General features: G+C 43.5%; 1 protein-coding gene across 3 annotated transcripts in view; it reads right to left on the minus strand.

The window, feature by feature from the left end:
* The window catches only part of LOC144690450 (segment polarity protein dishevelled homolog DVL-1-like), a 119,100-nt gene that overhangs the window by 15,246 nt on the left and 78,686 nt on the right, over positions 1–25,168 (minus strand). For all 3 annotated transcript variants that reach the window (XM_078557966.1, XM_078557965.1, XM_078557964.1), the window contains exons 5-7: positions 13,282–13,414; positions 2,408–2,501; positions 87–156 (exon numbers count right to left, since the gene is read on the minus strand). In XM_078557966.1, coding sequence (XP_078414092.1) covers positions 87–156; positions 2,408–2,501; positions 13,282–13,414 — 297 coding nt within the window. The remainder of the gene's footprint in view (positions 1–86; positions 157–2,407; positions 2,502–13,281; positions 13,415–25,168) is intronic.

Raw genomic sequence — 25,168 nt, forward strand, 5'->3', positions numbered from 1 at the left:
TTAGCTCATACCCATCTTCATACTATCATAAACACAATGAAACTTTACCTTCACCTAGGCATAGTAAAAGAATAGGAGTCACTCACCCATGTTGAGTGTCACGGCGATAATATTGAGGGACATGGTGGAATCTGTGATGCTGCTCAACGATGAAGACTGTATGAAACAAAACATTTGTTTGGTTGTTTAAAGAGATTAAGTAAATAAAACATTTTGATGCCTTTGGTCTCTTCAGATGTTTCTAATGGGGCAAAGAAAGACTTGCATTTGTTGGGTTCCTATGACACAGAAAGAAATCCACCACTATATATTTAAAAATGTTATCCTTATTGCTATTTATTTTTAAAATTGGCCTTTTCCTTTTTCATTGAAAATCAAGATGGCTGCTACCAGTCACAGGGTTGACTCTCTGTTTGGGAGCTATCTCCAGGAGTTCTTTTCTCAGTTTTTGGAATGTCACACCTCATTATGCCTCGGGAGTTAATAACAGACTCACATAACATCTGGGACTGTTCAAACCAATTTCAAAGGGAGATACAGGAATGTCATTTGCATTTGATAAACCAACCTTGCTCGCAGAGTTAGCGGGTCTGCTGAGACAACGCCTTCCCAAAAGCCAGACTCTCAGTATAGATGGCATCCCTTTCAACAACTAATGACTAAAACACTGAGCCAATTCCAGACACTGGATAAACATCCCTTTTAAAGTCATCGTGGAGAAGGAAGGTCACATGATCCAAGCCAGCAGCCTTTGGACAGTTTAGTATTATATCTCTGGTTTTCACAGCCAGACTGCTGTTTTAACATCAGCTGAACAGAACTCCAGCAGCTAGACTGGGTAAGCAGCCTCAATTTCTTAAAGCCTGCTCGATTCTAAAAGTCACTGAACAATGCCTACCAAGTGGTCTAAACACAGAAAACCCCTTGTGCAGAAGCATAATTTGTTTCAAGGATTTCCAAATCATTTAGCCAGCCAGAAAACGGAACAGAACCCCACCACAAACAGGACCCTCTGGAACTCGTGAACTAATATTCATTTTTCTGTGGTCTTTAAACTATAAAACTCCTTTTCGCTATCCCCATTTTACTGTGTGAATGTGCAGAGTGGGTAATGATGAACTCTCCTTTCTTCAGGTTTTGAATATGTAAAATAAACTAACCTAACTTGAGTTTGCTGTGGTTAATCGTACAATTGGATCACAAAATAGCCAAGGGACGGGAAAACACTAATTTTAAAAGCTAATTCAAAACACCTTCTGCTTACAGACAGGTGGTAAGAGGAAATCAGTGCTGTTTGAACTGCCCCTCTCCTGTCCGTAACATATTTATGTGGAGGATTTCACAACTTCAGGATGTCCCAAAGTGCTTTACAGCCAACAAAGCATTTTATAGGAAGTGGAACAGCTAATTTGTGCACAGCAAGTTCCAACAGGAAGCAGTGTGATAAATGGTCAGACAATCTCTTTTATTATGTTAGCTGAGGGATAAATATTGGCCAGGGCTGGCAGAGAGAGAAGTGAGTTGAGGGGAGACGGCGGGGTTGAGGGGAGACAGTGAGAAGGCTGGGTTGTTCTCTTACAAGGGGGCTAATTCTGGCCTCTTGCGTATCCCAGATATCCTTTGGGGACAATATCATAAGTTAAGGTCACATTTATATGAAATACTATCATTCCTCCACTCCTTTTGCTCCACTATTCAGCTACTCTAAGCTCTGAAATTCCCTCCCTAAATCTCTCTGCCTCTCTATCCTTCTTTAAGATGCTTCTTGAAACCTACATTTTTTACCAAGCTTTTGATTACCTGTCCTAATACCTCATGTGGTTTTGTGTCAATTTTTGTTCTGATAATGTTCCTGTGAAGCACCTTGGGATGTTTTGCGACTTTAAAGGTGCTACAAGTTATTATTGGTAATGGTCTTTTCCTACACATAAAGGTTTACATAGCTTCAAGCTCTATCTAAGTCCCATTCTGCTCTGTAGGGCCCAGGCTGTCAGTGTTAGCCAGCTCAGCAGAATAATTCTTCTTGCGATAATTGTTATGAAGTCTTCCGATCCTTTGGCAAGTTTGTCTTCTTTATGATAAAAACAAAATACTGCAGATGCTGGAAATCTGAAACAAAAACAGAAAATGCCTCCTCTTCTGAAGAAGAGTCATATGGACTCGAAACATAAATTCTGTTTCTCTCTCCATGGATGCTGCCAAGCCTGCTAAGCTTTTCCAGCATTTTCTGTTTTTATTGTCTTCTTTACGAACTTGTTGAGAAGCTTTGAATGGCGAAGCGAAAAAAACAGGAAATAAATTATTGAATTTGTCACCCTTCTAGTATACATTTGTGTGTTTTGGGCTGTCGGTAGCTCCCTGATTCCCATCTTCCCTCTGTTGGGCCAAGTGTTGTTTCCAATCTTACCCTATCCATCTGTCTCATGCGATGCCTCCGCCTCCTACGTTTGTGCCTTCTCATTAGTCGAGAGGAAGCGCTCTGCTCCACCGAGCTACTTAACCTGAGGAACCAAAGAAAGTCCAGTCAGCACTCTGCACAGGACTGAGAATCAGACCCAAAACATTTTGAGTATCGCACTCCCCACTCTGTACAGGACTGAGACCCATATCCAGAACACTATCAATATCATACTCCCCACTTTGCACAGGGCCGAGATTCAGAACCGGACCAGTATCAGTATCAACACTTTGCACAGGACCAGTACCATAGTTTCAGTTCCATCTACCTCCAGCATTATGTGTTGGTTGAGTGTGTTTCTCTTTAAAAGCCTCCAATTGTTCACCCAGCTCCTCTAGAATTACAGTTGTATAAAATAATAATCGCTAATGCTGGGGCTACAAAACAGGTCTGTGCGAGACCCTCATCAAGGTGCCAGCTGAACATGAACCTGCCAATTTCCATTTTGTGAAATAAGTCATCGACTTGAAATGTTAACTCTTTCTCTCTCCATTGGCGCTGCCTGTACTACGGAATATTTTCTGTTTTTAACTGTGTCTCAGTCAGGAGACAGAGAGAACAGGAGCAGCAACACACACATTATAAATCACTGGCTAGGTCTCAGCTGGAGTAACGTATCCAATTCTGGCTATCATACATTAGGAAGGATATCAAGGCCTTGAAGAGGGTGCAGAGGCGATTTACCAGAATGGTTCCAGTGACAGAGGTCATCAATAATGTGGACAGTGTGGAGACTATTCTCTTTAGTACAAAAGCAAGATAGTTATAATGAATCTTTATAAAATACCGGCTCAGCCCCAACAAGAGTATTGTGTCCAATTCTGGTCACTGCCTTTAAGGAGGATGTGAAAGCTTTAGTGAGGGTGCAGAGAGGATTTACAAGAATAGTTCCAGGGAAAAGGGACTTCAGTAACGTGGATAACTGGGAGAAGCTGGGATTGTTCTCCTTGGAGAAGAGAAGGTTGAGAGGAGGTTTGATAAAGATGTTCAAATTCATGAGGGGTCTGGACAGAGTAGATAGAGAAACTGCTCCCATTGGTGGAAGTCTGGATAACCAGAAGACGCCAATTTAAAGTGATTGGCAAACGAATCAATGGTGATATGAGGAAAAAGTTTTTTTTTGACAGTGATATGAGGAAAAAGTTTTTTTTTGACAAAGAGTGGTTAGGATTTGGAATACACGGTCTGAGGGTATGGTGGAGGCAAATTCAATCATGGCTTTCAATGGGGAATTGTATAAGCACCAGAAAAGAAAACATTTCCAGGGCTCAAGGAAAGGACAGGGGACTGAGACTCGCAGAGATTTGATTTGTGTCTCCTTCTACGCTGTAACCATTCTATGATTCAGTATGGCTCTACACAGCAAAGATGATGGAGGGGAGATTTGATAGGTTTGTTCAAACTCATGAAGGGTTCAGACAGAGTAGATAAGGAGAAAAAAGAACCTAAGGAGAAAAAAAGAGAATTGTTTTTACGGGTTATGGCCTAGAATGTACTACCTTAAAGGGTGATGGAAGAAGATTCAGTAGTAACTATCAAAAGGAATTTACAAATATCTAAAGGGGTAACATTTGCAGGACTATGGGGAAAAGGCAGGAGAGTGGGAAGAATTGGATAGCTCTGCCAGAGAGCTGGCACAGTCAAGATGGGCTGAACAGCCTCCTGTGTTGTATCATTCTGTCATTCTAAGTTATAAAACAGAGCCAGTATGACACAGACTCTAAGCCCCACCTCAATTGTACACTTTCAACATAAAACAATTCTTTCACCAACTGCCTTTGAAAAGCTACCTCAGCGTTAAACTCAAACATAAATAAATTCTTTCGGTCTATGTTGGATTGGGGTCTAGGTTTGAATAATCAAAGTTTTACTTAGCCCAAATAACTGCTGGTTGCATATTCAACTTAACAGAATAATCAGGAAAACATTTTTATAGCTAAGATAAAAGCAAAAAACTGTGGATGCTGGAAATCCAAAACAAAAACAAAAATACCTGGAAAAACTCAGTAGCTAAAGCTTTTTATAGCTAAAGCCAATTAAACAAAAATAAAATTGGAAAGGATTTAAACTAACTTGGAAGAGGTATGGAAACCAGGAAATAATATCAAAGAGGAGTACCAAAGTGCAAAAAATACTGGGAGTGATAGATAGCACTAGAATAAGGAATAGTAAATTAATAGATGGGGTCAGGGTAAGGGAGAAAGCAATAAAGTCTAAATCAGGGTTACAGTCCATGTGTATGAATGCATGGAGTGCATTAAATAAGATTGGTGAGTTTGTATGATCAAAATCCCCTCCAACTAGGAAATTTGTGGAACATAATCTCAAACCCCACATGTTTTGACCTCATGACTGGAACTATAAATTTCAAAAAGATAAGCTGCAGTCAGCAGTACAGAGCTGGGCAGCAAGGGGTTAATTTGGACATTGAATGAAAACACTGACTCATCAAAAGGGTATGGACATTGACTAACGTGATCAAGAAGTTGGATTATTCAATACAATGGCACAAAGGACATATCCTCAACACAATACACTCAAAGAATCATTCAACCACCACAGACAATAGTACTGGAATAGGGTCATTCAAACCCTCATTAACTTTGGAGCCAGGTGCTGTTACTGTGCCACCTCAAACAGCAGGAGAATTGCTCATACAATGAGAACCGATAATATTTGTTTGGATGCATCTTCCATGGAAAACCCTGCATTGTTTCAATCAGCAGGAGCTGATGACATTTGTCTGGACTTTGCGTGGAATCAACTAAACAGACATTGGAACAACAGGAAACATGTTTTGACACAAAGATAAAAGTAAAATACTGTGGATGCTGGAAATCTGAAACAAAACAAAAATAGCTGGAAAAACTCAGCAGGCCTGACAGCATCTGCGGAGAGGAACACAGTTAACGTTTCGAGTCCGTATGACTCTTCATCAGAACTAAAGAAATATAGAAATGGTGAAATATAAGCTGGTTGAGGGGGGTGGGACAGGTAGAGCTGGATAGAAGGCCAGTGATAGGTGGAGGCGAAGAAGAGATTGCCAAAGATGTCATAGACAAAAGGACAAAGGGGTGTTGACAGTGGTGATATTATCTAAGGAATGTGCTAATGGTGACATTAAGGGTGGAAAGCAGGGCGAGCAAGTGACAGATGGACCTAGTGGGGGTGGGGGGGAAGGGATCGAAATGGGCTAAAAGGTGGAGATAAAACGAATATGTTTTGACATGTCTGAGTTAAATTATTATAAAAGTAGAGCAGGTCTGAGTATCTGGGCTGCAGTGGAAGAAGGGTTGAGTTTGGTCACTTTGACCCTGGCCTACAGTCAACACCAGACAGACCAGTTACGTTGGGGATCGTAAGCCAAATCGTAGTGATATTGGTCTGAGGGTTTTGTGAGGGTCTGGGGCGAAGATCTGGTGTTTTTTTGCAGGTACTTTGTAACTTATTTCAGCCATATCTTGGTGATATTGGTCTGAGGGTTTTTTTTTCTTGAGAGGGCGTGGTGTTTTGCCTGTGTTTTTGCAAGTTTTAACCGAGTCACGGTGACTGTGTGAGGGTACTGGGAATAGGTTGTTTTAAATTTTGGGTTTTGTACTGTGGGGTTGTGGGTGATTCAATAAAGCAATTGTGAATTATCAGAAGAAACTTGTTTTACTGGTCATTCTGTTCAAGCCATACACTTGTGAATCTGGTGTCACGAACTTGAGTGTGAGGAGGGTCTCTGAGAGAAAAGGGGAACCCCTACAGTTACAGGTGCAGATTGGCATGTGGAAACATGATGCTGAGGCTATATAGACACCTGGCTCAAAGAAGGGCAGGATTGGGTGTTAAATATTTCTGGGTACAAGGTGTTAAGGAAAGATAGGGAATAAAGAAAAGGGGGAGGGTGGTGCTGTTGATTAAGGACAGCATTACAGTGCTGGAGAAAGAGGAAGCACCAGAGGGTTCAAGGACAGAATCTATTTGTCTAGAGCTAAGGAACAAAAAAGGTGCAATTACATTACTTGGTGTAACCTATAAACCACCAACTAGTGGGATTGATGCAGAGGAACAAATTTGCAAGGAAATTACAGAGAGATGCAAAAATTATAGAGTAGCTATAATGGGGGACTGTAATTATCCAACTATAGACAGGGATAGTAGTAGTATAAAGGGTAGAGAGGGGCAAGAGTTCCTAGAGTATGTTCCAGAAAATTTTCTACAACAGTATGTTTCCAGTCCAACAAGAAAGGAGGCACTTCTGGATCTGACTCTTGGGAATGTGGTGGGCCAAGTGGGTCATGTGTCATAGGAGAATGTTTAGGGGACAGTGATCTTGTATCCTAAGGTTTAGGCTGACTATGGAAAAGGACAAAGGACAACCCAGAGTGAGGATGATTAACTGAGGGAAAGTCAACTTCAATGAGGTAAGAACTGATCTGGACCAAATTAATTGGAGCCAAAGATTGTCAGGAAAAGCAAGGGGCTATCTTCAAAGATGAGATAGTTCAGGCACAGTCAAGGTGTATATCCTCAAGAGGGAAAGGTAGGGCAAACAAAGCAGAGCTCCTTGGGTGACAAAAGAGAGCAAAATTAAGATAAAGAAGAAAAAGTGTGCTTATGACAATATGGAAAATACAATTGAGAACCTGGCTGAATACAGAAGGTTCAGAAGGGAGGTGAAAAAGCAAAGGTGAAAAGAGGGAGTATGAAAAGAGCCTGGCAGCCAACATAATAGAAAAGCCAAAGTCTTCTATAGGCATATAAATTGTAAATAAATGGTAAAAAGAGGAGAAGGACCAATTAGGGACCAAAAAAGGGATTCATGCATGGAGGCAAAGGGCACAGCTGAAGTATTAAATGAATACTTTGCATCTGCCTTTACCATGGAAGATGCTACCCAGGCCATGGTGAAAGAGGAGGCAATTCAGACACTAGAAGGGTTTAAAACTGATATGGTGGTGGCATTGAATAGGCTACCAATATTTAAAGTTGATGAGGAACAAGGACCAGATGAGATGCATCCAGGAATATGGAGGGAGGTGAGTGTGAAACTGCAGAGGCACTGGCCATAATTTTTAAGTCTTCCTTAGACTCAGGGGTAGTCCCAGAAGAGTGGAGAACTGCAAATGTTATACTGTTCAAATAGGGGCGTAAAGATAAGCCCAGCAAATATAGGCAAGTCAATTTAAATTTGGGGATGGGGAAACTTCCAGAAACAATAATCTGGGACAAAATTAATAGTCGCATGGACAAATGCAGGTTAATTAAGGAAAGCCAGCATGGATCTCTTAAGGGACAATAGTGATTAACTAACTTGCTGGAATTTTTTGAAGAGGTAACAGAGAGGCTTGATGAGGGCAATGTAGTTGATGTGGTGCACATGGACCTTGAAAAGGCATTTGATACAGTGCCACACAACAGACTTGTAAGCAAAATTATAGTTCACAGAATAAAAGGGGCAGTAGCAACATGAATATGAAACTGGCTGAGTGACAGGAAACAGAGAGTAGAGGTTAATGGAAGTTTTCAGGCTGGAGGGACGTTTGTAGTGGAGTTCCCCAGGGGTCAGTGTTGGGACTCTTGTTTTTCCTGATTTATATTTATGACCTAGTTCTTGGTGTACAGGGCACAATTTCAAAGTTTGCGGATGATTTGAAACTTGGAAGCTTTGTGAACTGTGAAGAGAATAGTGTAGAACTTCAAAGAGACACAGAAAAGTTGGTGGAATGGGCAGACAGATGGCAGATGAAATTCAATATGAAGAAATGTGAAGTGACTCTTTTGGTAGGATGAACATGAAGAGACAATATAAAATAAAAGGTACATCTCTAAAGGGGGGTGCTGGAACAGAGGGATCTGGGTGTATATGTGCATAAATCATTAAAAGTGGCAGGACAGTTTGAGACAACAGTTAATAATGCATACAGTATCCTAAGTTTTATTAATAGGAGCAGAGAGTACAAGAGGAAGGAGGTTACGTTGAACTTCTACAAGACACTAGTTCAACCTCAGCTAGTGTACTGCGCCCGATTCTGGGCACCCGCACTTTAGGAAGGATGTGAAAGCATTGGGGAAATTGCAGAAGAGATTCACGAGAATGGGTCCAGGGATGAGGAACTTCAATTATGAAGATAGATTGGCAAAGTTAGGACTGTTTTCCTTGGAAAAAAGAATGCTGGGAGGAGACTGGATAGAAGCATTCAAGGTTATGAGGGGTCTGGACAGAGCAGATAGGGAGAAACTGTTCTCAATCCTGAAAGGATCAAGAATGAGGGGGCAAAATTGGCAAAAGCAGCAAAAAGCGATATAACAAAAAAACCTATTCATGCAACCTGTGGTTAAGGTCTGGAATGCACTCCCTGGGAATGTGGTGGAGACAGGTTCAACTGAAGCATTCAAAAGAGAATTTGACTGCTACCTGAAAAGGAAAAATATGCAGGGGATGAGAGCAGGAGAATGGTACTAAGGGAACTGCTCATTTGGAGAGCTGGTGCAGACATGATGGGCTGAATGGTTTCTTTCTACATTGTAACAATTTTGTAATTCTGAAAAAGGGCAGGTCCCACTTTCCAAATCATTAGGTTGGTGAGAGTGGTGAGTGAGTGACTGGATTGAGCAGGTAGCCAGCACAGTCTTATTAACTACACAGCATTCATATTTCTTCCTCACAGCATTAAAAGGCCACAACGTCCTTTCCAATGGCTCAGTTGGGAAAGTCCTTGTGAACAACGTTCTCAATTCTGCCATCAGAAGATATAGGCTCTACCTTGGTCTGTGCTAACTGCGGTAGCAATTGGCCTCAGTGCTCCAGCTAGAGAGGAGAAACCAGCCAGGGCTCCTGCGCCTGATCGCTATCCAGTGACTTCTGCTGCAAAATGCGAGTGTGAGAACATTGGGAGACAGGATTGGCTTTCACCATGATTCCACTGCAGTTCAATAGTCTACTGTCTCAGCCATCACTTGAATAAAGTACTGCAACAGGGCTACTGAATCTTCAACAACCAAACTCTGACAAAGGAACTGTGCTTTCAGGAGAGGTGGGGACCTGAAACTCAGTGACACTCAGCAGCTTCAGGAGAGGAGGGGAGCTGAACCCCAGTGAGAGTCAGCACCTTCAGGAGAGGAGGGGAGCTGAACCCCAGTGAGAGCCAGCACCTTCAGGAGAGGAGGGGAGCTGAACCCCAGTGAGTGTCAGCACCTTCAAGAGGAGGGGACCTTAACGCCAGTGAGAGTCAGCACCTTCAGGAGAGCAGGGAAATCTGAACCCCAGTGAAAGTCAGTGCCTTCAGGAGAGGTTGGGGAAAATGGGAAGATTTGCAGGGTTATGGGGAAAAGGCAGAGGAATATTAGGCAAATTGTTCCTTCAGATGCGCCAGCACAAACATTGCAGACCGAATGGCTTCCCTCTGTGCTGTAGCCATTCTTTGATTCTGTAAGGTTTTTTTTAAAAGTAATTTATCTGATTCTATAAAGCTGGCATGTAAAATAAAATGCAAAACTGCAATGAGGGGGACAGATTATGCACACCGCCTCACACCCCACATTAAGGCTTTCTTTTTTGTAACATAACTTGCATGATTCACATTTTTCAGCTTCTACTTTAACAAGCTTGCCACTTGGCTTGTAAAATCAGCTCAGGTTTCTGACAGGAGCACAAGAAGCAAGATTAAAGAGTAGAGGTGCAGCTAATGAACATTTTAGGTTTGAGGCTTAAATTGGATCTATGTCAGTCCAGACAGCTAGGTTTATGATGCCTCACTCCAGCAACTGAAGCAATAAACAAATAAATCAATTAATCACCTTCCAAAGGGCCTCATTCCAAACTACGTGTTTTCTATGGCAAAGTGAAGGTGAGCAGTAAGGAGACTGTTCGCCATTGTCCCTTTCCTCGGACAACCGCCAGCTGGGTTGAAAGGAATTACAGCAAAAGTTTGTGTTCTACTGCCAGTATGCACTGTGACTTACTGAACACCTCTTCCTTCCTCCACAATGTTTGCTTTAGTTCTTAAAGCACCAGGGCTGTCTGGTGTGATGCTGAGCCAGGGAAAAGGTGCAGGACATTCACTGAAGTGATACAGAATAAGTGGTCATAGAAATTAGGCGAGACAAGAGAAATTGGGGCTCTTTTCATTAGAGCAGAGGAGGTCGAGAGGAAACCGGGAAAGGTGATCAAGATTATAGTATGTTTTTGTAAAGTTGAACCTATTTCTCCTGGTCAGTGAGTCAGGACATAATTGTCACCTGGAGAATTCATAGTGAGGGTGGGAGAATTTCTTTATGCAAAGGGTTGTTGGGACAATGAATGCTTGATCAGAAACTGTGGAAGAGACAATTCCTTTCAAAAAGCTTTTAAAAAAGGAATGAATAAATATTTGAAAAACTTAAATTTAAAGGGGCATAGTGAATGGATATCTCATTCAGAGAGCCAGCACAGGGATGAAGGTCTGAATAAGGAAAGGGTAGTGAAATCTGATGAAGGGGAGAGCTTGTTCAGTGAGCCAGTTCGGAGTGATGGGCAAAACAATCTCCATCTGCGCTGTAAAATTTCATGAGCCATGAAACCAACATGGAACCAGTTTCAGCCCCAGGTCTGTGCAGTTAGCTGGTCACAGCTGGAGTTACCAATTTTCTTGGTATCCCTGAGCACGTGAAGGGAAAAATAAATCATCCAAGTTACCCATCTGATTAAATTGAATCCTTCTGTGGGCAGGATCAGGCTAGTTGTACTGGCTCCAGGCCCAACTATCCTGCTGACCTTCACTGTCTGCACTCATACAATAAATAGCTGGTTGGGGGTAGGGCTTTATTCCTTAAAGAGAAGGGAACACTGACGGCAGGCAGTTAATTGCCTGTTGCAATTAGTAAATTGTAAAATCGGGTCAGGACTCCCATGGCAGGCCAAGGTAGGATTGTCCCCATCAATGGATGGGGCCACAGCCACCCCGTAAAATCCAGGCCCCAATTAAAGTGAGCACCTTCAGGAGAGGAGGGGAGCAGAATATTGAATAAAACAAAATTGAAAGAGATAAAGGAATTAACTCAACGTAATCAGGGAGTAGCTGACAAGAAGTGACCCAGTATCCTAGTAAGCATAAAGGGCTCGGTACACAATACCATTAAAAGACATCTAAGTAAAGGTTTAATGGTTGAAAGTGGAATATTGGTTGGTCTAACCGTGAGCTTGGGTCAGTCTTTTAGTTAAACCAGTTAACTTTCATTGTCCCAAAGTGACCAGTCAAAAGATTTCCCTGAATATGACTTAGATTTTAATCAGTCAATTGTAGGTTGTTTTTACAACAGCAATGATACAATTATATATTGCCTTTAACATAGCAAAATGCCCAAGGCACTACACATAAGTATAATAAAGAGGAGCTTAAAAGTGGAGAGTGAGGTGGAGGAGTTTGAGGTGGGGCTGTACAGTGAGTGTGGGGTTAGATGGCTGAAAGCACAGATGCCAATGATGGGGCGAAGGAAAGGGGAGGAGTTGCACAAGGGGCCAGAGTTGGAAAAATAGAGTAAATGGGGAGAAGATTACAAAGATAGGATGGGGTGAGACAATGAAAGGATTTAACCCATTGGTGAAAGTTTTAAATTGGAGGCATTAGGGGCCAGGAGCCAGTACAGGTGAGTGACCCCAGAGGTGATGAATGAGTGGGATTTGGTTTGGTGCAGGATCGGATACTGACAAGAATTTTGTATAACTTAAAGTTTGCGGCGGATGGTGGATAGGAGGTTGCACAGAATAGCAATGGAATAGATGAGTGCGGAGGTGACAAACGCACAGATAAGGGTTCCATCAGCAGATAGGTTGAGGTAGGGGTGGAGATGGGTGATATTACAGAGGTGGAAGTAGGTCCTCGTGACAGAGAGAGTGTAGCGACAGAAGCTCAGGTCAAATAGGATGCTAAGGTTGCAAACAGCCTGAAACACTTGCCCAAAAAAAGAGATGGAGTTGGAGGCTGTATTACAGAGTTTATATCAGGAGCCAAAGACTATGGCTTCAATCTTTCCAATATTTAACCGAGCGAGTTGCAACTACTCCAGAACTGGATGTTGGAGAAGCAGTCCAGAAATACACTGACAGTGAAGACGTCAGGAGAGGTTTGTGGAGAGGAAGAGCTGAGTGTTGTCAGCGTACATGTGGAAACTGACTCCATGTATGAAGATGATAGTGCCAAGGGACAGCAGGTAGAAAATGAAGAGCAGAGCACAGACTGTTGGGGGACCCGGGAGGTAACAGTGTAGGGGATGCGAAACAAAGCCATTGTTGTAGAGGCTCTGGCTACAATCAATTAGGTGAAGTGGAACAATCAAGAGGGTTCCAGCACGCAATGCAACAGAGGGGAGATGCTTAGCAAGGATGTTTGAGTAGGTCAAGGGCTGCAGCAAGGTCAAGGAGGAATAATCCATCATGGTTATAGTCACTGAAGATGTCATTTGTTGGATAGGGCTATGTTGGCGCTGTGGAAGAGGCAGAAACTTAATTGAAGGGATCCAAATAGGGAGTTGCGAGAGCTGGGAGACAAGAACATGTTCAAGGTTATTGGTGTAACTAGAGTAACTCGCTGTTCTCTCTGGATTGAGTGCCTCGTCACTGGGTCTGCAATTGAATTCCTGTATAACACAGCAGGGGTTAGCTGGTCTGTAAAGCCCAGCGGCCAATGACAAATTTAACTGGGGAGAGCACTACATAGGGATCTGAATAGAAGTAATTATCTTGCACGTTCTTCCCTCATCAGAAAGGCAGGGTTGACAGGTGATATATCATCTGGCCTCTTCCCCGTAAGTTACATCATCTGTCACTCTGATAAACAATGTATCACCTTTGCTCCTACCTGCTAGTGTTGTCATCATCTGAATCGATGAAGCTGCTCGAGTCCAGCTCGCTGCTCATCACCGTGGAGGCACTCTCATAACCACCTGCATTGCGATGCCGATCTGGTTTTGTGTGTCCATTTACTCGTGGAACTGTGGGAGAAGTGCCGTGCCATTAGATGACGCATAATGGTATTCATGATTAATTTCTACTTATTCTAGGAGAGACACAAGCATATTACTGAAATAATATCCAAAAGGTCCATCCAGGGAAGTAGACTCCCAATCAGTATCATTGCCAGCTGTAAACCATGTGAAAGAAATCTGCTATTGACCAAAGGGGTTAAACAGAAATGCTCTGAAGCCCTAGCAATGCTTGTACCCATACACAAAGAGATGCTTACATTACACAATATACATAGAAATAGGCTAATCAGTCCAAAGGTCCATGTGGTGTTTATGCTCCACGCAAGTCTCCTTCCACCCTTTTTCATCTAAATCCTTCAACATATCCTTCTATTCCATTCTCCCTTGTGTGCTTATCTAGCTTCCCCATAAATGCATCTATGCTAGTTACCAGAACTATTTTTTGTGGAATGCATATCCTGTGTGTGAGATGGACGCAGGTTCAATCGAGGCATTCAAGAGAGAATTGGATTATTACCTGAAAAGGAAGAATATCAGGGTTATGGAGAGAAGGCAAGGGAATGGCACTAGGTAAATTGCTCCTCTGGAGAGCCAGCATAGACAGGATGGGCCAAATGTGCTGCAAGCATTCTGGGGTTCTAAGTTCAACATTCTAACCACACACTGGGTAGAGAAGTTTCCCCCAAATTCCCTATTAGACTAATTAGTGACCATCTTATAGTGATAGCCCCTAGCTCTGGTCTCCCTGCAAATGGAATCATCTTCAGATCAATCAAACCCTTCCAAAATCTTGATGGCACCTTATCTGGACTTCTCTTTTCTGAGAAAAACCAAGCCCCTCTTCAGCCTATCATGCTTACAACATCTGAGTTTTCATATCATTCTAGTAAATCTTTTTGCACCTTCTCCAGTGCCTTTATTTTTTTTATAGTATGAAGATGAGAACTGTTCACAATATCCCAAATGTGGTCTAAGTTTCTATAGAAGTTTAATATAATTTATCTGCTTTTTAATTTTATCCATTTAGAAATGAACCCCAGCATGTTGCCTACTTTCCTTTTTAATGGACTTTTAGCCTGTGTCAATACTTTTAGTGATTTGTCTATCTCTCTACATGTCTACATTCTCTGGGATAAGTAAAAGTTAAAGATCTTCAGCTTCACCTCCTTCACAGCTCAGGTTTCATGAGTGGCCCCCAGATCTATTGTTTCCCATCACCTCAAATAGACCATCTACCATAATGTTGCCCCTATCTTTAACAATCTTAAATACTTTGCTCCTGGACATACAAATCCAAGCTATCAAGGATATCCTCATAGTAACTGCTCTCAGGCAATCACCCTAGCTTCTCTGCGCTTTCTCCAAGTAATAACAGCTATCTTCACTTTGCCCAAGATATGATGAATGGTGTCTCATCTTCTATGGCCTGATTATTATCTTCCTAGTTTTGTAAAACAACCAAGGACCCTGTCTGCCTTGACTTTGGCCACCGAGATTACTAATTAGCCACATGTGAGTTGTGGCTAATGGATTGGACAGTGCTGTCTGAAGTCAATGCTAACTATTTTTCTGTACCTTATTCTGTCTGTAGGGCTGTCACTGCATTTATAACTTCTAATATGCCTAACCTTTGGTGCCAGTTGTCCATTTAACCATTGTGCCTTTCTTCTATTATGCATACTGTTCCTTCCCTTCATTTCAGGTTTTCTTTAAAAAATTCATTGAGTGAGGCCAAGGATAATACAGACATGGCATTGCTACACATATAAGAAACAAACATACCACTATAGAATTAAAGAAAGTAAAGATGTTTCTGCCCCTTCCAAATGTCACAGTACTTTGCTCCACGGGGCATGGACTCGATAGGCCAAATAGCCTCCTTCTGTGCCATAAATGGCTCTATTGGCAGAAACTCATGGATGGCACTTCAGAGTGTTATGAAGGCTCAACTACACTCTGCATAAAAGTGAGAGCAGAGAGGGAGCAACAGGAACTGGGGTAAAAGCAGCAGAGTGGAAAGTGGAGTAATGTAGGGGCTGCACTGAGCAGGGACGTCATGGGGAGTAGTGACACGTGAATAACAAATTCCTCAGATCCCTCCTCTCTTTTTAACCAAGATTTTGTTGGTAGTTAGGTCTGGGTGTCCATGTTTCCCATTTGTGATTTCCATGTTCTCCATCCTTCCATGTTGTGGTCAGCAGTGCCAGTGGACCTTCACTCTGACTGGGTTGTTTTGACAGTGGGTTTCACGATCTGTAGGAAGCTCGATCTCATACAGTGCTGCATGCCATGTTGGGAAGGACAGAAAATGTAGCCCCAAGAATCTCTTGTAGTATAGAATGGGGAGGCTTTTGTGGAAAAGGACCTGGGGAAATCTGGTTACTTGGAACACTTCCTCAAATCAACTTGATGAAACTTTAGAAAGCACTGGCAGCTCAGCTCCCTCACCTCTCCTTATACCGTCACTCAGCCAATGAATGAAAGGCCATTTGTTCCTTTTTGGCAATCATCTTTCATTCTTACTGAATTCTGCTGTTGCTAACAGTACAGCAGAAGGTTACTGAGCAACAGCACAGATTTCCTCTGATAAGCAGTCTGTCAGTGCTGTCAGGGGCTCAGTACCACACCAGACTAGGAAGTACCGCTCAGTGCATCATCATGCACCAATACCAGCTATCAATCCCAGTGTACCCAGACCAAAGTATATCACCCCAGTTGGACCCATACCAGGATATATCACTCTCACATACCTCACTCTGGGTATACCAAGGCATGAATCCATCATTCTGAGTTGTCACTGTGAAAAGGGGCTGCAGGAATAATTTGTCTAAGAACAAGTGCCACAGATAGTATTTCTGCCTCATGACAATTTAAAGACCATCATGTATATTTAGCATTTATGGGACTCCTATGCGTACTATGTGCTGATGCTAGAGTCAAGTGTTGGTGGTTAAGTCACAGGCTTCTCAGCTCCCTGATGGCTCAGTAGCTGAGACTGACGGGCCATTTGGTTTTAGGTTCCATCCTCAGTTAGAGCAGAGTTAGCTGAACCCAAGCAGGGTGACAGTAGAGTTAAGAATTGACCTCAGCACACCTGGATTAGGGAGGGCAGAGAAATCAGCTCGGATTTCTGCTCCTGACAGGAACCAGTGGAGAAAGCACACATGGACAGAATCTGGCTCAGCTGTCGATCATTCAATAGCCTGCCAACACTTCACTGCATAGGCTTCAATATGGGGAATGAACACTGATGGTGAGTTAGATGCATGTCCCCATAAAGCAGTGCTCAGTCAGTGCCTGCAGGAGAGAGATGATCAGAGCAGGCAACTGAACAAATTTTCCAGGTCACATCCAGGTGAGTTAGTGACGAGAGGGGATGCATTACATTAACAATGGGGCTTGCAACGCTGATGTGGTACAGCAAGGATGAGGCTTAGGTGAAGTTAGGAATATGGAGGGGGCTGAGGGGCCCGGGGGGAGGGGGGGCTGAGGGGCCGGGGGCGAGGCACGGGAAGGGAGGGGGCGAGGCACGGGGGGATGGTGGTAACGGTGGGGTGAGGGAGGAGAGTGGGCTGGGCTAAGAGTGTGGGTCAGCGGGAGCTGGAAGCAGGGGTTGTCTTTGTTTTTGACATCTTGTTTTCTCTTGACGTTGGCCTGGTCGCATGTTGTTCAAATCTAAATACAGCTTTGCTTGTTGCAATAACTGAACAATAATAGAATTCACCCGGGACAGCAGTGCTGCCTTGTGCCAGGCACCAATAGTTGGTGCACTCTTGTAATTTTTGGGCGGGATCCTGTCTGAAGAGTGAGAGGTTCAATGCCACTTGTTTCTTCAGCCATCTTATACCTACACTGATAAACCTGGGGTGGTGCTTCGGGAAAGCATCGCACTGGCTGTAGTGGTCTCAGGAAGGAGTGGGTGGACTGAAGGCTTCGATTGAGTTGCGAAGAGCGTTGTGTGGGCCCTGGTCTCTGCCTGTTCCTTCCAAAGCACTGCCAGAGTCTAGATGTAACCATCGCTGATATCACAACACGTTCCTTTGTGAGAATGCAGAGGAACTACAGTCCATCTCCTGCTTCAAATGCTGTGCAATCCCACACACGCAGTGCAGAAATATTTTACTGGGACAGAAAGCACAACAGATCCATGGCAGTTCCAAGGCTACTTCAGGGCACAGTGTTAAATCCGCTGCTCCTTCCACAGATTTCGTTGGGCATCACTTGCTGCACTGTAGCTGTATGTTGGTCCTGAATGGTGACAGCCACAATCTGTGGGAAAGTGACATCATTACTTACACACACTGCCAGTGTGACCCTCCTTTCCTGCAACCCTGAAGTGAAACCAGTCCCTTCTGCGCACCAAACTAGGGCTTTCACAAAGACATTCCATGGTCGCAAACTGGGGTTGTGATCAAGAGCAGGAACCAAAGCTGATTTTCCCCTTTCTAATCTAGGGACACTGAGATCAATTGTAGCATCAAGGCTACTTCTCTAGCTGAGGTCTTATAACTGTGGGAATGGTATCTGAGACCTTGCTGGTCTGTGTGACACAGTACTACACAGTGTGGTGAAATAATCCATCAAGCCTTTGGGATGCAGCTCTAAGAGCTCATGTCACACAATGGCCAGGAAGAATAACCAACATGCAATATTGAATCACCCACAAGAATGGAGTCAAAAACAGAGTAGTGTGATTTGGGTGTGACAGAGGTCAACCCCACACCGTCAGCAGCCTTGAAATCAGCCAAGAAATGAGGGCTGAAGATGTAAAGGAAATGATAGACCAAGTGCCCTGTCACCCACTCCCTTCCCCGATTGCTCACAGATGTGGTGAAGGCCTGCAAGTCACACTGTACCAATGCTTCCGAACATCCAGGTTTGCTATCAAAGCGGTTTGATTAACCCAACCTCCAGAAGAAGGAACATATTTTTACTGGGGGTGATCGTCTCAGTTTTTTTTTTACGTTCCTGCAGCTGACAGCAGTTAACTGATATGACATTGCATTAAGTTCTGCGTTTAAGTTTTCCTGTATTACTACAGGCTGATAACAAGAGTGATATACTTCGTACAGGCAATGCTGAGCAGTGGGATCCCACGTAATTGGGGATTTGGTAATTATTCAATGGTTGAATTTTTGGGAACCCTATTTCTTCACTGTACAAAATATAATCCAGCATTGCACTCTGTTCGATGCCTGCGATTAACTCAGGACTTTCCTCCCACTTTCTCCTCAGATTTTTATTTTCAGGGGAATGTTTGGAGATGCTACATTATCAAAATAAAAGAATCCATTGCTTCAGTTGCGGAACATGACAGTGGCCAAGCGAGAGTGTCTCAGACATTCAGCCGACGTACCCTCGCCCAGAGGCGATGGTTGGCACAGGAGGAGGGTGTCATTGCCAGTCAGAATCTCATCTAAAGATTATAAATCTCTAACCTCGTAATTTACTTTAAATAATCCTCTTACAGCAGTAGCTGGGTGCAGAAAATTAACTCAACACACACTGCCCAATCCAAGGAACAACAGGGATACTGTAAATCAACAAACAACGATGGTGTTTAAGAGCAGGGCTCTGCTCAAGTTACGCCTGGAAACCACAACCTGTTCTCTGTAGGAGCAATGGATTCTGTTTAATAGCAAGATACCCGATTTACACAATGTCTGTCTCATTAGTATGGCTAGAATATTAGTATGAATAAAGGCTACACTACACAGCCTTGTAGCAAGATACCCACTGATGTGTACACTTTGATGTGCCAGTCACTAACAACACACAAACATTGAGCTGGAACAGTGATGGAAATACCCTTCCATTGACTAACAGCCTAACCTGCTCTATCTGCTACATCACAAACTTCAAAAATTACTTACTGTAAAGCACAGTAACTTCCCAGTGATGAAGGTGAGAGATATGCATGCCAATCTGCACACAACCAGTCCACAGGACTGCCTGTGCTTGCAGCTCACGTACTTGTGATACAATGAAAATATTGCACTGACACAAATCTCCTATTTTTCAGGCGGAGAGGGGCAGTCGCATCATCTGATGAGAATCCAATAGCAACAGCACATGCAAATTATTCCCCCCCCTCTCTCTTGCTCTCTCCCACCTCCCTCTCCTGTGGACCGTCAATGCCTGCCTCAGGCACCCCGCTATTATGATGAAGGACTGAATGAGCTTCAGCATAGTGTGAGGCACTGTTTTGTATCAGCAGGGTGCTGTTCTGCCCAGCTTTGAGATTAACCCCTTCCCTGCCACAATCTGATGTTTTTTAATCTGAAGTTACATTCTAACTAGTGGCATTTGACTTCAAAATGTTACTTTTTAAAAATCTCTCACCCTTTCTCCCCTTCTCTCCTGAAGGTGCCGACTTTCACAAGGGATCGGCAACCTGCTTTCATCGGGGTTCAGGTTCCTCCTCTCCTGAAAGAGCTATCATTGACAGTGCACTTTTCTGCATGAGACCGAAGGGAGTGACACATGGCATTGATTCATTGATTTTGGGATAGCAGCCCTACCTCAGTCTCTTCCCACCCCATCCATGACCAGCTGAAGCGGAATTGACAAGTCCAATTGCAGCTCACCAGACCCACCATTCCAGGCTAAATCTTCTCACTTTTCTCAGTACAATCAGCAACCTGAAATATTTACTCCATCCACTGCAGCCACTATGTGCTAGAGGTGTGGAACAGCTACAAGCTACACTGCAGCACTTGTCAAGACTCCCTGGACCACAACTTCTAAATCCATAACCCCTACCACTGAGAAGAACCAGGGCAGCAGGCCCATGGCAACACCATCACTTCCAAGTCACATGCCATTGTCACGTGACAATATTTCTTCACTGTTGCTAGGTGAAAATTTTGTTACTCCCTCCCTCCCTAATAGCACTGTGGGTGTGCCTACACAACAAAGAATCGAACAGTTGAAGGCAGCAGCTCACCACCATCTTTTTAAAGGGCAAGTAGGGATGGACAATAAATGTTGTCCTTGCCAACGATGCCCACATCCCACAAAAGAATAAAAACAAATGGCGCCTTGATAAAGGGAAAGCACCTTTACTTAATCTCCCATCCAGACATTTCTTCTCCTTAAACATTTCCTTGATACCAGATCAACCAGGGCATCCAATCCCTACCCCAATTTCTTTTCCTTGGTCTTATAGGCTTTCTTTCTGCATTTTCAAATATTTCATGCTGAAACACCTCATGTCACATTCCTCACGTGACAGCAGAATCTCTGTGCAGTCCACAGGAGAATGAAACACCTCCCTTCAAATCTAAGCGGATTTAAACGGTATTTTACACAGCGTCAGTTTGTAAATCTGATTTGCATTAATAGCTCTTCAGATTCCAAGTTTAACATACATACTCATTTGCATAGAGTCTTGACGACTCACTGGATACTTGGGGGTTAGAAATAGTGTTGGGCACTAGCTTCAATGAAGAAAGAAACTGTGGGTGTAAAGCAGGCAGCTTATTCCCCACTGCCCCTGCTTTGCTGCAGCCCCCACCACCACCCATTTTGTGTTGCTGCCTGAAACCAATTCCACCTCAATTCCCCAGCCCAACACCAGATTTGTGCCAATTCTTAGAGCGCTGGTTTATTACACTGCTTCATACCTCTCAGCATAAACAGAAGTTCTTTTAGTTGGCAGATGAGCCATCCCTCCCACCACCACCCAAAAGAGGAGTTGAAAATCAAGTGCGGTCATTAGGAGCAGTGAATGTAGTTGTGTGTGTGAGCATACCCCCAGATGCCAATGGGTCATTAGTGTTTGATCAGTGCAGCTGAGCACAGACTGACTCCCGTGTTCCAGTACAGCTACAACACTGGCATCTACTCGGTAATGTGGAAAATTGCCCAGGTATGTCCAGTACACAAATAGCAGGACAAATCCAACCTAGCCAATTACCACCCCATCAGTCTACTCTCCATCATCAGTAAAGTGATGGAACAAGTCATCAACAGTCTATCAAGAGACATTTGCTTAGCAATAACCTGCTCACTAATGCTCAGTTTGGGTTCCGTCAGGGTCATTAAGCTTCTGACCTCATTATAGCTGTGGTTCAAACATGGACCAAGAGAGTAGAACTACAGAGATGAGAGTGACAGTCCTTGACATCAAGGTAGCATTTGACAGAGTGTGGAATCAAGGCAACTTAGCAAAACTGGAGTCAATGGGAATCGGGAGAGAACTCTCCGCTGGCTGGAGTCATACCTCGCCCAAAGGAAGATGGCTGTGGTTGTTGAAGGTCAATCATGTCAGTCCTGGGGCATTGCTACAGGAGTTCCTCAGGGTAGAGTCCTAGGTCCAACCATTTTCAGCTGCTTCATCAATGACCTTCCTTCCATCATAAGGCCAGAAGTAGGGATGTTCTACTGCTGAAGCAGTCAATGTCCAAATGCAGCAAGATCTGGACAATAGGGCTGACAAGTGGCAAGGAATATGCACGCCACATAAGTGCCGAGCAATGACTATCTCCAACAAGAGAGAATCTAACCATTGTCCTTTGACCTTCAATGGCATTACCATTGCTGAATCCCCCATGATCAACATCCTGGGGGTTACCAATGATCAAAAAGTGAACTGGACTAGTCATATAAATACAGTGGCTACAAGAGCAGATCAGAGGCTAAGAACCCTGTGGCGAGTAACTCACCTCCTGACTCTCCAAAGCCTGATCACTATCTACAAAGAACAAATCAGGAGTGATGTAATACTCTCCACTTGCCTGGATGAGTGCAGCTCCAACAACACTCAAGAAGCTGGACATCATCAAGCAGCTCGCTTGACTGGTACCACATCCACAAACATTCACTCCCTCCCATGCACATTGGCAGCAGTGTGTGTGCCATCTACAAGATGCACTGCAGCAATTCACCAAACCTCCTGAGACAGCACCTTCCAAACCCATGACCACTACCATCTAGAAGGTCAAGGGCAGCAGACACATGGGAACACCACCACCTGGAAGTTCCCCTCCAAGCCACTCAGCATCCTAACTTGGAAATATATCGTTGTTCCTTCACTGTCGCTGAGTAAAAATCCTGGAACTCCCTCCCTAACAGCACTGTGGGTCTAACTACACCACATGGGCTGCAGCAGTTCAACAAGGCAGCTCACCACTACCTTCTCAAGGGCAACAAGGAATGGGCAATAAATGCAGGCCTTGCCAGCGATGCCCACATCCCTGAAAGAAAAAAACATAGAACCTTGACAGGAAACTTCTGAAAGTGCGATCATTCAAAGTATCTCAAGGAACAATTAACAACAACTTAGATTTATATAGTGCCTTTTACATAATCAAACACCCCAAGGTGCTTCGCAGGAACATTATAAAACAAAATATGACACCGAGGCACACAAGAGATGTCAAGTCAGATGACCAAAAGCTTGGGCAAAGAGGTAGGTTTTAAGGATTGTCTTAAAGAAGGGAAATTTTAGAGAGTTGTAGGGAGCTTAGGGCTTAGACAACTGAAGGCACAGTCATCAATGGCAGAATTAAAATTGGGGATGCTCAAGAATCCAGGATTAGAGGAGCGGAGATATCGCCAAAGGTTGTGGGGCTGGAGCCAGGAAGGCGAGGCCATAAAGAGATTTGAAAACAAGGATGAAAATTTTAAAATCAATTTAAGGCACTTTATCTGAATGAACGAACCATTCGCAATAAGATAGATGAACTAGTGGCACAATACAGATAAATGGTTTAGATCCAATTGCCATTAGAGAGATGTGGTTAAATGGTGGCCAAGATTGGAAAATAAATATTCCAGGGTACACGATATTTCGAAAAGACAGACAGAATGGCAAAAGAGATGGATAGCCCTGATATCAAAAGATGAGATAAGGACATTAGCGAGGAAGGGTCTTGGTACAGAAGGTCATGGAAGTGGGGTCAGTATGGGTAGAGATTGGGAATAGCAAGAGTCATCAACTCCTGGTGGGAGTAGTTTATAGCAGTTATACTATTGGACAGAGCATTCAAAGAAACTATTCAAAATATTCAACAAAAATACATTCCATTAAAAAACATAAACTCAGTAAGAAAGATCTATCTGTGGCTTACTCAGGAAGTTAAGGATAGTATTATATTAGGAGAGGCTTCTGAGTTTGCAAAGAATAGTAGCAACTCTGAGATTGGGAGTGTTTTATAAACCAAAGGGCCACCAAAAGGTTGATAAAGAAATCTTACAACAATTGTACAGGGTTTTGGTGAGACCACATCTGGAGTAGCATGCAGTTTTGGTTTCCATATTTAAAAGATACACTTGAACCTGAGGGAGTACAGTGAAAGTTCACTAGATGGTCCCTGGGATGAGAGGGTTATCCTATGATAAGAGGTTGAGTAAATTGGGTCTATATTCTCCAGAGTTTAGAAGAATGAGAGGTGATCTTATTGCAATATATAAGATTCTGAAGGAGCTCGACAGCGTAGACACAGAGGTCATTTCCCCTGGCTGGGATATCTGGAATACGGCGGAGGGGGGTGGGCAGTCTCAGGATAAGGGGTCGATCATTTAGGATTGAGCTGAGGAGCAATTCCTTCACTCAAAGGGTTGTGGATGCTCCATCGTTAACTGTATTTAAGGGGATAGACAGATTTTTGGTCTCTCAGGGAATCATGGGATATAGGGAGCGGGCAGGAAGGTGGAGCTGAGCCCAACTCCCGGTGGAAAACTTAAGGGACACTTTGACATGGCAGGAAGCCTGTAAGAGAAAGGGTGGGAGGGGGTGGCTTCTGTTGTACGTCCCAATCTCAACCGGTTTGATCCAAAGCAGGTCCGACTTGTGCAGGCAAATAAATTCATTACATTTTGGTTCTTCTTTTAAAATAGTGTTGCTTCTTTGTATCTGGGCTTCCAAGTGCTTTATCCCAAATGATCAGCCAGTGACTGTAATGAGCACTGTTCCTGATACGGGCATGTTTATTCATGGCACCAATTGGTTAGAGACAAATAAAGGACAATTGGTGATTGGAGAGCTGGGAGGTCTCACCTCCCACTCCACCCCGTCACGCTGAATTAGTTTGCACACAACTGTCCTAAGGTTCCTCTCAAACTAATATTTGTAATAAAAGCTGACCTCAGCTATCCTCACAGGTAAACAGCCTCTGAGCAAATTTTCCTTTTTATCTCTGGGACCTGACAGCAGCACTATATCATCAGTGAGCTCCTAATTATAGAGCAAGAGAAGGACCCACCACCTGACCCTTGGAGGTGATTCAGGTACATTCAGCAGGGCACTGGTCGACATATCTAGCAGCTTTTATGCTGAAGGCAACTGGCAAATAGGGGCTGCTTGAGGGTATCCACCAGAGAAAGAAAGGAAAGGGTGCCTGACGTTGATGAAGTACCAGGAGTCCCACGCCCAAACCAAGGGGCCAAAATAAGACAATTATTTGAATAAAAGGAATGTCCAATGGTGAGGAGGGACAAGCACTGTTCAGAAGCTGAGACATGGTCTACTGTATAGAAGGATCACAGAAGCAGATTACACCAGCACTTCTCATCCATTATGTTTACAACCAGGTCATCTTGTGTCCATAAATATTTAAAACTACTCCCCATATGTCACCCTCATTCCAGCATCTGCTCAGGACCAACTGTTGACCATAAGCCCTCGAGTCTTTGTTCAGGGTCAGTGGAGAAGTCAACTCCCATAAGCCCTTAGATAGTTACTCACTTCACAAAGGGCCCCTCAGGCCATTCTGCACAGCCGGATAAGGAATGTTATCAGATGGCACAGAAATCCTC

This window comes from Cetorhinus maximus, chromosome 15 (assembly GCF_964194155.1).
Source record: "Cetorhinus maximus chromosome 15, sCetMax3.hap1.1, whole genome shotgun sequence".
Lineage (NCBI taxonomy): Eukaryota > Metazoa > Chordata > Chondrichthyes > Lamniformes > Cetorhinidae > Cetorhinus > Cetorhinus maximus.